We start from the raw sequence: 14,944 nt of genomic DNA, 5'->3' as shown, positions 1-14,944 counted from the left end.
CCAGATATCATATAAACAAACTAACTAACTCATTTGATTTTCATCCATTCCATTAATTTGCCAATCTCAGACATCAGGGTGTCCTAAAATATCGTGAATTATAGTAAAGCCAAACAAACAATTAATAATAATAATAATGACTTTGTGTGTTTTTGTGACCACACTTGCATAATTCGATCAAATTAGCCATTAGCCGCTAACTGCTCTCTGTACTAGCATGTTTTTGTGAACTTTTAATGTTTTACTTTAAATCATGCTATCTTGGAAATGAGCTGTCTCACTCAATACGTCATCCGTAATTTTATTTTCTTGAGAGTTGCAAAAACATTCACGCCTCCTCCACTTTTCGGCGACTTCTCTTTGAGCACGTCAAGCGCGGGTCAAGGGGACAAAGACTCATTGGAGGTAATGCAGAATGTTTACAAGAAATGCTAATAATTACATCGCTAAACAACCCAGCAAGCTGTAAAAACACGCTACTCCAGACCTCAAGGGAGAAGAATGAGGATTATACCCGCTCTGTTATCTTACCAGCTCGCAACTGAGAGTCCAGCGCTGGCCAATGGGTTCTCAGAAGCTACAAACACACACCCAGGTGACCAGTGCACACACAGCCTTGTGAGTCTAACTACTTAATAAGTGGCTGTTAGAGGTTTTCCTGGACAAAGTCCAGAGCTAAAGGGGCCTTGCTCAAAAACAAGGACAGCTTCATTTATCAATCAGTCCAATCAGAGCCATTTCCGGGCCCATGTATTCACATGGTGAGTATTACTCGATTCCATATTGCATTGTCCAACTTGAAATAAAGGCGAGTGTATAAAACACTGGTTAAATCAATATTGATTCAGTTTGACGCTGACACATAATTATAGAACATTTTAATATATGGTTTATAATATATGGTATGTATATGTGAAATGATCATAGTCATGATCAACTGCAGGTTTACTTCTTTGATCAACCAAAAGCACATTTTCCCACTCTGTTTTTATGTTTTACAATATCCCTCTGTATGCTTTTGAGGTCATTATATCCTGAAGAATGTTGCTTCATTTCCAATCCTCTTTATAGATGACAGATGAGAAGCGGGCAGGTATTAGAGTGGAACACTTTATCACTTACGCCGTAAGCCCCTTGATGAGCGACATTCACTTGAGAATGTCATTCCAGAGAGAGAGACCTTTCAGTATAAGCCACCAATCACAATGAACTACTGTAGTGTGAGGTCAGATAAATATGACTAACAGTGTGACTCTTAATCATAGTGTTGCCAGATTTTAGTTTAATACTTAATATATCAATATATAATAATGCTTCATTTACAAAAGCAGGGCTGAGGCCCAATGTTTATTGTCATTTGAAATGGAATGTGGATTTAAAAAAACGATTGTGCCCATGATTTGCATCATACATTGATAGAGGGCCTGATGAAATTGCAGCTTGACAATTTATTCACAGACTTCACGCAGTTCATATTTGAACTTTGCATTTTTTTTTTTTTTTTTTTTTTTTTTGTCATGAATCATTTTGTTAAGAGCATTTAATATAAATAATGAGTAAAATTAACATTATATGCAGAATATGGCTTTGGGTTGTTTATGTAGCCATGACTGATGTACTCTAAATAATGGGGTGTTTACATTGGAAAACATTTTCTTTATTCCAAGTTTATTTGGAGGTACACGGAGTTCTTTGTTTCTGAATATGTTGTTGTTGGACGGATATGCGTTTCGTGGCAAATCTGGAGGAAAGCTGTGTCAGAATGATGGAAACTGATCTATAGCCTATCTAGAATGTATAATACTTATGGGGAACAAAAAACATATACCTCTTTTTCATGATGATGTTTATATAAAATTATGCGCAAACCAAAAACACAAATTCTGTCTTATAAGAGAATAACGACAGGATGTCTACATCACCGGCGGTTCACTGCTGAAATAACTGTCTGTTCTTGCAACTTGAGATAGACCTCCCATATTTCATTTCTCTCTTGCTGATAGCATTTATCAGCAAAATCCTGATAAATACAAAATATGCAACTTAAGCCTGAGCATAACTAAGCCGCAAAGGTGGACAGGATTACCGGGCCGGCCGGGACAGACATCAGATTGTGTTGCCATAAAGGGTCATTAGGCTGTTGGCAAACTGTACCTCAAGCTCCAGCTGACAGGCCTTTTCAAGAAAGACAGATGAAAAATATGAGAGTAAAATTCCTATTGACAGACAGTTGAATTAGATAGGGAGAAAGATGGGTTGGAGGAAACAGTTTTTTTTTTTGTAATATTTATTTTTCTCAAACTTTTGACATGTTATCACACCATTTGACCTATTTGTTTTTGTTATTAATTTAATATATATACACTGCCACTCAAAAGTTTGGGATCAGTAAGATTTTTAATATATTTTAAATATGTTTCTAATGCTTATAAAGGCTGCCTTTATTTGATCAAAATACAGAAAAAAAATATATTGTGAAATATTATTATGATGTAAAACAACATTCTTCTATTTAAATATACATTAAAAATCTAATCCTGATCCTTCAGAAATCATTCTAATATACTGATTTATAATAAGTGCTGGAAACAGTTGTGTTGCTTAATATTTTTTGGAACCTGTGATACTTTTTTTCATGATTCTTTGACAAATAAAACTTTTATTTAAAAAGTATTTATTTAAAAAATAAATACACTACTGTTCAAAAGTTTGGGGTCAGTACATTTTTATTTTATTTTTTATTTTTTATTTTTAAAGAAATTAATAATTTTATTCAGCAAGGATGTGTTAAATTAATAAACAGTGATAGCAAAGACTTATATTGTTAGAAAAGATTTATATTTTGAATAAATGTGTTCTTTTTAACTTTTTATTCATCAAAGGGTCCTAAAAAAAGCACATTGCTGAATAGGCCATATTGTCTATAACTCTCTAAATGATTTTTTTTTTCTGAATAAATGTATTTATTTATTTGTGTATTATTTATTTTTTTGTTTTAACAATAAATACGCATTAAAATGCGTATTTAGGTATTTTAGGGTCCTAAAAAAAGCACATAACAGATTCCAAAAAAATATTTGGTAGCACAACTGTAATAGATAATAGATCATTCTAATAAAAAATCAGCAAATTAGAATTATTTCTAAAGGATCATGTGGCACTGAAGACTGCACTGCAAAAATGTTTTTCTTACTTAGATTTTTTGTCTAGCTTCCAGCCAAAATATCTAAATATTCTTAAATCAAGAAGGATTTTCTAGACAAGTAAAAATTATTGTCTTGTTTTCAGAAAAAAAATAACAAGCAAAATAATCTGAAAATGACCCCATTATCAGATTATTTAGCTTGTTCTAAGCAAAAAAACTAATTTAACTTTGACTTGTTTTTTTTTTCTGAAAACAAGACAATCATTTTTACTTGTCTAGAAAATTCTTCTTGATTTAAGAAATTTTAGATATCTTGGCTGGAAACGAGACAAAAAAGAAAGGCATTTTTTTGCAGTGCAGTCTTCAGTGCCACGTGATCCTTTAGAAATCCTTCTAATTTGCAGATTTTTTATTAGAATGATCTATTATCTATTACAGTTGTGCTACCAAATTATTTTTTTTTTTTTTGAATCTGTGATGCTTTTTTAGGATCCTTTGATGAATAAAAAGTTAAAAAGAACACATTTATTAAAAATATAAATCTTTTCTAACAGTATAAGTCTTTACTATCACTGTTTATCAATTTAACACATCTTTGCTGAATAAAAGTATTAATTTCTTTCAAAAAAAGAAAGAATAAAAATGTACTGGAATAATGGCTGATGAAAATTCAGTTTTGTATCACAGGAAAAATTATTTTAATGATATTAAAACAGAAACGATTATTTTATATTGTAATTTTGCAGTATTATCGTTTTTTTCTGTGTTTTTGATCAAATAAATGTATTCTTTATGAGCATAAGATACTTCTTTAAAAACATTACAAGCCTTACTGATCCCAAACTTCTGAGTGGTAGTTCATATGTGACCCTGGACCACAAAATCAGTCATAGGGGTAAATTGTTTTGAAAGTGAGATTTTCATATTACATGAATTATCTGAATAAATAAGCTTTCCATTGATGTATGGTTTGTTAGGATAGGACAACATTTGACAGAGATACAACTATTTGAAAATCTTTAATCTGAGGGTGCAAAAAATCTAAATACTGAGAATATCACCTTTAAAGTTGTCCAAATAAAGTTCTTAGCAATGCATACTAATCAAAAATTATATATTTACAGTAGCAAATGTACAAAATATATTCATGGAACGTGATCTTTACTTATCCTAATGACTTCTTAATGACTAATTTTGACTCGTACAATGTATTCTTGGCCATTGCTACAAATATACCTGTGCTACTTAAGACTGGTTTTGTGATCCAGGGTCACATATATTATTAATACCACATGAAACACAAAGCTCAGGCTTGATGACTGAGTGGTATTTGATGTACTTGACAGATTTTCAGGAAGCATATCACTCCACATAGATCTCCAAAGATCAAAGTCAACATGTTTTTTTAATTGGATTATTAACCTTTTTTATGATCATAATCACTATCCTCAAGATGTCAATGTCAATACTTCCTATTCCTAATTTACAAAAATACACCAAGAAACAAGGTTCGCATATAGCACTTCTGCGCCAACAGTCGGTCTTCGCAGTGAAGTATTCGCTGACTTATTTGGCATTCTTCTATTTATGCTGAATGAGAGGGGCGATTATCTCATCAAGGGCACTTGGACAGGTAGACAGGCCCATGTTCTGGTGTGTTGTCACTTTCACTGGCAGAAGGAGAGTCGTGTCATTAATCTGAGTCAGTGATCAGTCAGATGGGAGCTGGGGGGTGATGACGGCCTCCGTCCTATAAAACCCTCCTGTCCCCGCCGCTCGTCCTAGCACCCCTCAGGCCATATTGTGATCTCGGTCCTGATAAGGACCGGTGGAAGCGAGACTGCCAGACTGGCCGGGCAGGGTTGGAGCCTCTATGAGGACTCAGTTGCGATACTGTCCTGGAGGGGCCAATGAAAGGCATTCTCACATGCGAAGAAAGGCTGCGAGTCAGTCTGGGCAGCCCCCCTCCCCATCTCCTGAGACTCCAGGCGCCACAGTGTAACTGCAGTCTCAGGTATGCTCCACGGACACTGTGAGAGATTCCCAGGCCCTTACCTGAGACAGACTGGAATGATCCTTCCACTTTATTCCAAAAGCACATAAGCTTTATGCAATTATTTTGATTAGTAATTCACCATCTTTCTGGCACTATTGTAAATCTGGAGCCGAAATGGGATTCTCCTCATCTCTGTGTCCAGAATGTCTGCTTATTTACAAGCTGTTCTGTTGTTTTACTGCGTATGCTGGATTTGTCAGCAAAAATGAGTACACTGCCATCATCCTATCTAAATTACTTCCATTTGCTGTCAACTTATATTTGGAGTTTGGATGATTACAGAATAATTTCAAAACAGAATAGGCGAGTAAGATACTGGTTGAAGTTTTCACCGTCTGTCAGCAAATTGGAGCCACAGGACAATTTTCATTGTGGCATGTGTGGTTTCGTGGTATATGTGCTGTCATTTATCTAGACTACACAATGTTCTTGCCTGTGGCTCTTAAATCGTTTTTAAGATGTACCTTCACTGGAAAAATTTCTACTCATTTTTATGCAAAATTTCACTATATACTGTCAGCTTATATAAATATATATAAAAATATATAATAAATATTAATAATACAGTATGTTATATTTTCAATGTGTATTTATTTTTAAACACAGTGAAAAATATGAGTAAATAAATAAATACATGTACTTATAAAAAATTATTTAGAGAGCTCATTTTCACAGCCAATAAATAAATAAATAAATATAATATTTTGTACATTTGATGTGTATTTATTCACACAAATTATTAAACACAGTAAATACAAATAATAAGATGTACCTTCATTGAAAGAATTTCTACTCATTTTCATGCAGAATTTCACTCTACACTTTCACATTTTAAAAGTATAAAATTAATATTACATTTATTACAATATGTTATTTTTAATGTGTATTTATTTTTTAAACACAATAAAAATAATAAATTAAATAAACAAATACATTTATTTAAAAAAAAAACATTTAGAAAGTTATAGGCAATATGGCTTATTCAGCCATATTAACATTTCACAGCCTATAAATAAATAAATAAATATTTTGTACATTTGATGTGTATTTATTTCCACAAATTACTAAAAACACAATAAATACAAATAATAACATGTACCTTCACTGGAAGAATTTCTATTAATTTTCATTAACTATATACTATCACATTATTTTGCAATAAATATTAATATTATTATATTGTTGTATTTTAATGTGTATTCATTGTTAAACACAATTAAATAAATACATTTAGTCAGAAAAAAAAAACATTTAGAGGGTTAATATGGCCTATTCAGTCATATTCACATTTTACAGCCTATAAATAAATATTGTGTACATTTAATGTGTTTTTATTTCCACAAATGATTAAACATAATAAATACAAATAATTAAATGTACATTATTTGAAAGAGTTTTCTGCATTTTCATGCAGAATTTCACAATATACCATCACATTATAAAATAATAAAAAAATAAAATGTATGACAATATGTTATATTTTTAATGTGTATTTACTTTTAAACACAATAAAAATGAATAAGAAAATAAATAAATACATTTAATAAAAAAAAAAATCATTTAGAGAGTATGGCCTATTCAGCCATATTCACATTTCACAGCCTATAAATGAATATTTTGTAAATTTGATGTGTATTTATTTCCACAAATTATTAAACACAATAAATACAAATAATAAGATCTACCTTCATTGGAAGAATTTCTAATCAGAATTTCACTGTATACTATCACATTATATAATAATAAATATTAATATTATTATATTTTTGCATTTTAATGCGCATTTATTGTTAAAACAAAAAAATAAATAATACACAAATAAATAAATACATTTATTCAGAAAAAAAAAATCATTTAGAGAGTTATAGACAATAGCAATATTCACATTTCACAGCCAGTAAATAAATAAATAAAATGTTGTAAATTTGATTTGTATTTTTTCCACAAATTATTAAACACAATAAATACAAATAATTAAATGTATATAACAAATATACATTTAAATAAATACAATATACAATAAATAATTACATTTATCCAGAAAAAAAGATAATTTAGAGAGTTATGGACAATATTGCATATTCAGCCATATTCACATTTCACAGCCTATGAATCAATAAATAAATACAAATTTTGTACATTTGATGTGTATTTATTTCCACAAATTATTAAACACAATAAATACAAATAATTAAATGTACATTTAGAAGAGAATTTTCATGCAGAATTTCACGATATACCATCACATTATAAAATAATAAAAAATAACATTTACTACAATATGTTATATTTTTAATGTGTATTTATTTTTAAACACAATCAAAATAAATAAGTAAAACATTTGAAAGTTATAGACAATATGGCCTATTCAGCCATATTCACATTTCACAGCAAACAAAATTAAAATAAATAAATAAATAAATAAATAAATAGATTTTTATTAAATTTAATGTATTTATTTCCACAAAAGATCAAACAAAATAAACACAAATAAATAGATATACCTTTTTTTAAGAATTTCCACTTATTTTAATGCAGAAATTCACTATATACTATCACATTATAAAATAATAAATATTAATATTATTCAATTTATTATAATATGTTATTTTTAATGTGTAACACAACAAAAAAGTAAATAAATAAATATGTTTGTTAAAAAATGTAGAGTTATAGACAATATGCCCTATTTAGCCATATTTACATTTCACAGCCTCTCTCTCTGAAATAAATATTAATATTATTATAATATCTTGTCAGTTTAATGTGTATTTATATACACTAATTATTAAACAATAAATACAAATATTGATACATACATAATTTAAAATATTTAAAGAATGAATGAATTACTTATTAATTCAGCAATTAAATACATTTACTTAAAATACGTTAGAGAATTACTATAAACATTATGGTCTATTCAGCCACATTCATTATGCAGAGCCCTCATGAATATACACTTCAAACAGCTAGGCTAGCTCATATAATAAAGACAAGTGAAGCCATTATGCATATCAAAGAGCTTTATGAACAGTTTTGCGCATGCGCACATCATATTCGTCGAGCGTCCATGAGAAACTGTGTTGAATCGCTGGATCAGTAGCACGACATGTCAGAGAAGAAACAAACAGTGGATTTGGGGCTGTTGGAGGAGGATGATGAATTTGAAGAATTCCCAGCAGAGGGTGAGTGAACTAATAACAATTCTTCTTTATTGTAGAAATGCGCGTTTTTGTCAGTTTACTGGTAAATAAACAAACAACACGACAGTGACTCAGCTAGCATTGCTAAGCTAACAGACAAAACATTATTGAGTCAATTCAATAAATGTTTGGTTTGTCGCGCATGAAAAGAAAAGACATGAATGAAATAATAAATGTAATATGCGTTTTTTCTTAGAATGTGTTTCAACGCTCCTTGGTCCAACAATGAAACAACAATGTTACTAAGCATTATTAGCAGTTAGCATTTTAGCACTTCCAAACCTAGCATCTTCATGTATGTTATTTATAGTAAGTTAATTGTTTCACATTTTATCTGTAATTTCAAATCAGTAATAATGATTAGACGCATACAATGAAGTGCATGACTTTTTTTTAAATTAATCTTGGGTGAAGTAAACAGAAACTAATAGCTCCACGCTGTGCAAGGTGTGTGTGGAGCTGGTGCTGGATTCAGGCCTATGTAGATCATCAGCTTCATTAAACTGTTGTGTCATTCCCAGACTGGACGGGCCTGGATGAAGATGAGGACGCTCATGTTTGGGAAGATAACTGGGATGATGACAACGTAGAGGATGACTTTTCTAATCAGTTGAGGTAGGTTTCACACATTACATTTGTGCAATTATAGCTGAATTGGAGAAGACCTTAATGCACTTTTTATATGTAGATGGTCAAATACTAAATATGGACTGTACTAGCCTTATCTAATCTAAATTCACAAACAAATGTATCCAGTTAGACATACATATAACATTGTGTTGTCCTAGTGCCTGTTACCAGAATCTTCCTGAGTCCCTGTGAAACCCACATTTTTTTTTCTGAAGAATTTAGTGTGGTTAAACTCATTTGGAAGAAAACAGTCCCTACGGGATCTAATAGTCCAATGGCTAACCAACACTCATGGTGGCCTCAAACCACATTTATGAACTTTCCTATGTGTGAGAACTTGACTGCAGTAATACAGCCATGTAATATATTCTTGTAGATATATATTTTAAGCTAAAAAAGGTAAATGTATAGACATATTCACATCTGTTTTCTAAAGCTTTAAAGTAAATCAATCTATTGATATCACTCGTGAAAAAGTTTTGATTTCCAGCACTGGAAATGGTTGTGCTAGTGAACATGTGGTGCATTTGGTTGAAAGTGTTTTAAGTTTCATTTTTTAAAATTGGAAACCAATATATATATTTTTTAAATAAGAATGTTTGAATTAGGGTTATTAAACTGAACTAAAAATAGAATAATAAACATTCTCATTTCTTGAAATGAATGTTAACTAAAATAATAAAAATATAGTAACTTTAACTTATTTTATTGAAAAGGCAACAGTTCTCATTTTAATTTAGTTTATCTTGATGTGCTGAAAATAACTAAAGCTGAAGTAAAAAAAACAAAAACTAATAAAAATGACAAACACAAAATTACTAAAACTTTAACATGAAAATGTAAAATATAAAAACAAAAAAATCTAGTTCAAAATATTAACAAGAACTATAATAGTATCTCTATTGATGCTATAATATTGAAAGCATTATTACTATTAATAGTAATACAAATATTTTTAATGTGAAAATTTATTTACTTTTCAAATTTGCGACCCTGGACCACAAATCCAAGTAAGTCGTAAGTCGCACATGTATTTTTACATATACAATACATTGTATGGGTCAAAATGATCAATTTTTTCCTTTATGCCAAAAATCATTAGAATATTAAGTAAACATCATGTTCCATGAAGATATTTTGTAAATTTTCTACCATAAATATATTAAATCTTAATGTTAGATTATATTAGAACTTCATTTGGAAAACTTTAAAGGTGATTTTCAATTTTTTTTGCACCCTCAGATTTCAAATTTTCGAATTGTGTCTTTACTAAATGTCCTATATCCTAACAAACCATACATCAATGCAAATCTTATTTATTCAGCTTTTGAATGATGTTTAAATCTCAATTTCATAAAATTGACCTTTATGACTGGTTTTGTGGTCCAGGGTCCCATTTAAATCTTTCTTTATTTGTTTTGTGAATTATTGCATTTTTTAACATTTTTTCCCTCACTTTTTTCCCATCTTTTAGAGCGGAGCTTGAAAAACACGGATACAAGATGGAAACCTCCTAACATTGGACTACTTGAGCTGAAAATATATTTTCCACATTTGAATATTGTCAGTTTGTTCTGTCAATAGAAAATGTGACTTCTCTTATTACTTCTGTAAGAAGCCCAGCTTTGTAAAACAGGTCAGTTGAAACTGATCTCGATGTTTTTTTCCCCCTCCCTTATGTACAACTTATGTTAATAATTGTGATAATAAAGAATTGTTTTCCCTATTCTGTTTGATTTCTGTTTATTCTTCTTCGTATTATATATATTTAGAGGCAGAGCGTTGTTTTGCATAAATGAATTTGTAACCACAAATCTAAACAGCAAAGTCTGGTAAATATTATTAGTCAGTGAGCAGATTTTCATGTAACATCCAATGATGCAGCTGCACGCGTCCATGGAGAAACTGCTCGGCTGTGCCCTGACACTTTCCCCCGAGCTCATGGGGCTTGGCAGAGTCTCTGGTGGGGAGATTATCCAGTGAAGTGTTTGTCAGAGGCACGGAGGTGGTCACAGCATGAAGCCCCAGCCGGTCCTGCCTGGGCCTGCCCACTCCCGACCGGGCCCTGCTCTTTTGCTCTTCACAGCGAGGGCTCCCACACGGAACCAGAGGCCAATTTGCCCAGCCGCACTCCCCTCTAGCAAAATGATTTCTCTGGATTTGTGGCTGTGAGTCCCAAGGACATAATGAGCTGAAATCAATGCCAGTAAGGCATCTCCCACCGCAGAGGAGTCATTTACTTGTGTTTTAAAGCCTTGTGTTACACATTTCTTATTTATTCTAAATCTAATTTAGAAATGAAAGAAAAGATTATTTGTTTTATAACTTCAATTCTTTATGACAGAAATGTCCGTGTTTGGCTCTAAGCGGACATTTGTGAAGGCTGCTCTACTTGCTCAACTGTGTTGTTTAATAGATTTTCAGTTGTTGTTTCTGACATTAATGACCTGATGTCAAATGTATGATTACATCCTCTTTTTTTGACATCAGGGACACCCACATCTTGCAGGCGCGCACAATCATAACATGTAAATCCACCCATGCCCTTCAAAATAAGTGCTCTGTGCTGGATCATTATTTTAATTGTTGGAGAGTCATTGAGGTGTGAAAATCACTAAGTGAGAGCAACAGTGGAGATTCCAGGGCCATTTTGTTTGTGCCTGAAGGCGGAAGATTGGCCTCTTGTGTTCCAGCAAGGTGGGTCTTTGTGGCTTCCCCAAAAGTCAGTTTCACAGTTCATGAGAATGATTAAGCACGCACAATCTTTAGGCCCGAGTAGTATTTTCCACTATATTATTTCTTTTGTCCTGTTTGCAATTGCTCGTGAATTTGGATCCTTTTAAATTCTGTCAACAGGTCATTCGCCCTGACCTGAAATCAATGACGACAAATCTAAAATTTTAGTTCAGATAGTTTTTACAATTAATAAATCGGTCAGGAAAGAGATTTAATGCTTTCAAATAATACAATTTTCATTTTTTTTTAAATAGGAAAACAGTAATCATAAAATTCTGCTCAAGAGTATTTTTGCTCAATTGTTAATATTTTTAATATTTTTGAAAGAAGTTTCTTATGTGCACTAGCTGCATTTAGTTGATCAAAATACAGTAAACATTAATAACTAAGTAAAATAATTTTCTATTTTCATTTATTTTAAAATGTAATTAAACCTGTGATGGCAAAACTGAATTTTGAGAATCATTACCCCAGTCTTCAGTCTCACATTATCCTTAATTATCCTCAAGAAACCGTTCTTATGTCGAGAACAGTTGTGCTGCTTAATATTTTTGCAGAAACTGATAGAAGTTTCTACTGATAGTAGAAAATTAGAAAGTTTAAAAGAACAGCATTTATTTGAAATAAAAATTCTATAAAACTTTAAATGTCTTAACCGTCATATTTTATCATTTTAAGAATAACAATGTGCATTAAACAGAAAAAAATGTTTGCAGTACAAACCAGTGTGTTCATAATTAAGATAATACATTAAAATAATATGGTATGACACAAAATTGCAATATCGAACAGTAAATCGAGCTGTTTTGTACAGCTAAAAATAGCTGGACGTGGATAAGATCGGAAGCCTGACCCATAAAATGTACAAATGGCTGCACTTACAAAAAAAAAAAAGGTGGATAGGGAAATAACAAGAAGAAGAATAACATGCAGTAAACAGTAAAACGCTGTGCACTACAAACCAGGGTGTTCATAATTAAGATAATACATTAAAATAATATAGTAAGACACGCCAATTTGCAATATCAAGCAGCGAAACAAGCTGTTTTGTGCAGCTAAAAATAACTGGACGCAGATGAGACTGAAAGCCAGACCCTTAAAATTTACAAATGGCTGTGCTCGCTCTTATGGAAAAAAATAAGGTGGATATACATTATTAACACTATATGTATTCATTCTATTAGTATCAGTGTATCTGAGACAAAAATATAACATCACAATTTGATTATAATGAAAAATGAATTCACACCCTCACTTTATATACTGATAAGCTATATCCAGTTTATTTGTTTATTCTGTGGTGTTTCTGTCACACATAGGATGGGTGTTGCGGTCGCACTGGGGTGTTCGCAACCACAGCAAGCATCTCCACCGTGAGCCAAGAGAAGACAGGGGGCCGTCGTGCAGGGAGCACGCAGCTGCTGCAATAATAGGCCTAATTGCACGTTTCTTTTGTGGGTCTGAAATTAGTGGCAGAGCACAGCTACAATGCCCAAACCTTGAGTAAAAAAAAAAATGACTCACAGGGGCAACTGTTCAGCAGTGCGGCCCATCACCACCACCCACAACTCCCTGTCCCACACCTGCACTCACCCTCGCTAAAGTAAACACAGATAATAAGGTGTAATTACTTCAAAAAATAATAACGAGAGCCCTCCATGTGACAATGGTTGGCCTGTTTATTGAGGGTGGAAAATAACTTCTGAAGACACAGATGAGGGTTCCCCCATTGAGGGACCCTAAAAGGACATGTGTATTGGTGTAAGTGAGTGTGTTAACCTCATTTCAGGCCCCTTTTCTCTCTATATGTATTTCTTTGTCTGTCTTTCTTATTGCACTGTATGGACAGTGGCACTAAAAGAAAAGAGCCGTTACTTTTCATTTTGCTTGTAGCCCTCATTGTGGCATTTGGGAATGTTACCACTACGCAGGTCTGCTTTTTGCAGTGTCACTATAATAACAAACAAAGCGCCTGTTTTGTAAGTCATTTTGCACTAGAGAGACCTTTACATAGAATTTCTATTGATGTCAGATAAGTCCTTGATGTTATAAAAATGTTAAATATAAAATAAAAATTATGTTATATTTAAAATATATTAGAATACATTTAGTTTTAATAGAAAATAAAATGTCACACTAGTGTTGTTTTACTGTATCAAATAAAGTCTCGTTTTAATTTCAAAAATAAAATTAGGCCTACAGATCCCAAACTTTTACACAGTAGTTTATAGTTACAATGTTTACTGATTAATACACTTTAAAAACGTTTAGAACTGAAAATGTGAATCTATACGAAAATAAAAATGTTTTTGAGACCAAATTCTAACCACTATATGCCGAAATGCATTCTGGTCTGCTAATACGCAAAACTATTAAGGCAGGTTGTTTTATCAAAAGTATTAGTTTTAGGCGTTCTGAATTTTATACAAATACATTACCTTAGTGGCGTCGCCGTTCGGACGTAAAACCGGATGTTCTGCTCTTCGTTTGCAACGCTCATGAACACAGAAGAGAAGAAATAGTTGAATAAAGTCGTTATTTATTTATTTTTTTGTGCACTAAAAGTATTCTCGTAGCTTCATAACACCACTAATGTCATATGGACTATTTTAGGGATGTACTTACTACCTTTCTGGACTTTGAACGTGGTATGTCGTTGCTGTCTATGCAGGATCAGAAAGCTGTCAGATTTCATCAAAATATCTTAATTTGCTTTCTGAAGACGAACGAAGTTCTAACAGGTTTGGAACGACATGAGGGTAAGTAATTAACGACAGAGTTTTCATTTTTGGCTAACAACAAAGTGTAAATGTGTTTTATATGATTGTTATTGTTTATGCTAATTATATTAAAAAAAAAATTCAGACTGGTATATCAAATCTAGACTTGTATATCCAGAAAATCCAGTGTTGTAATAATGGTTAACTAATTATTCTGTCATATTACTACAATGCTAGAAATGATCTAAGTGGTTTGTTTAAAACATGAAAAGGTTTTATTTGTTTGTTTATTTATGCAGTTCCCCACTGAGCCCCTAAATCATCTTCAAGCTCAGCGATACCCAGCAATTACAGGTTGTTTTTATTCCATCAGTCCCGCAATCATATTTTAAGCATGTCCAACATATCAAGGCAACCCACCGCACTTAATAACCCTGGACAGTCAGGAGGA

General features: G+C 31.9%; 1 protein-coding gene across 1 annotated transcript; it reads left to right on the top strand.

Annotated features, from left to right (window-relative positions):
• Nucleotides 1–8,249: 8,249 nt before the first annotated feature.
• sem1 (SEM1 26S proteasome subunit) lies at nucleotides 8,250–10,763 on the top strand. Its single transcript, XM_073822267.1, has 3 exons — nucleotides 8,250–8,389; nucleotides 8,929–9,022; nucleotides 10,512–10,763. Exons 1-3 carry the CDS (start codon nucleotides 8,314–8,316, stop codon nucleotides 10,552–10,554), a joined length of 213 nt encoding a protein of 70 aa, XP_073678368.1. The 5' UTR covers nucleotides 8,250–8,313; the 3' UTR covers nucleotides 10,555–10,763.
• The last annotated feature ends 4,181 nt before the right edge of the window (nucleotides 10,764–14,944 follow it).

This window comes from Garra rufa, chromosome 17, assembly GCF_049309525.1.
Source record: "Garra rufa chromosome 17, GarRuf1.0, whole genome shotgun sequence".
Classification (NCBI taxonomy): Eukaryota; Metazoa; Chordata; class Actinopteri; order Cypriniformes; family Cyprinidae; genus Garra; species Garra rufa.
Note: the sequence above shows the minus strand (reverse complement) of the source record. Positions and strands in the feature narration are given on the sequence as shown.

What these genes read in the sequence shown, in the direction of transcription:
- sem1 (XM_073822267.1), top strand. Translation starts at nt 8,314, where the DNA reads ATGTCAGAGAAGAAACAAACAGTGGATTTGGGGCTGTTGGAGGAGGAT. An exon ending in TGAAGAATTCCCAGCAGAGG is followed by an intron (nt 8,390 to 8,928) that starts GTGAGTGAACTA and finishes TGTCATTCCCAG; the next exon opens with ACTGGACGGGCCTGGATGAA. An exon ending in GACTTTTCTAATCAGTTGAG is followed by an intron (nt 9,023 to 10,511) that starts GTAGGTTTCACA and finishes CCCATCTTTTAG; the next exon opens with AGCGGAGCTTGAAAAACACG.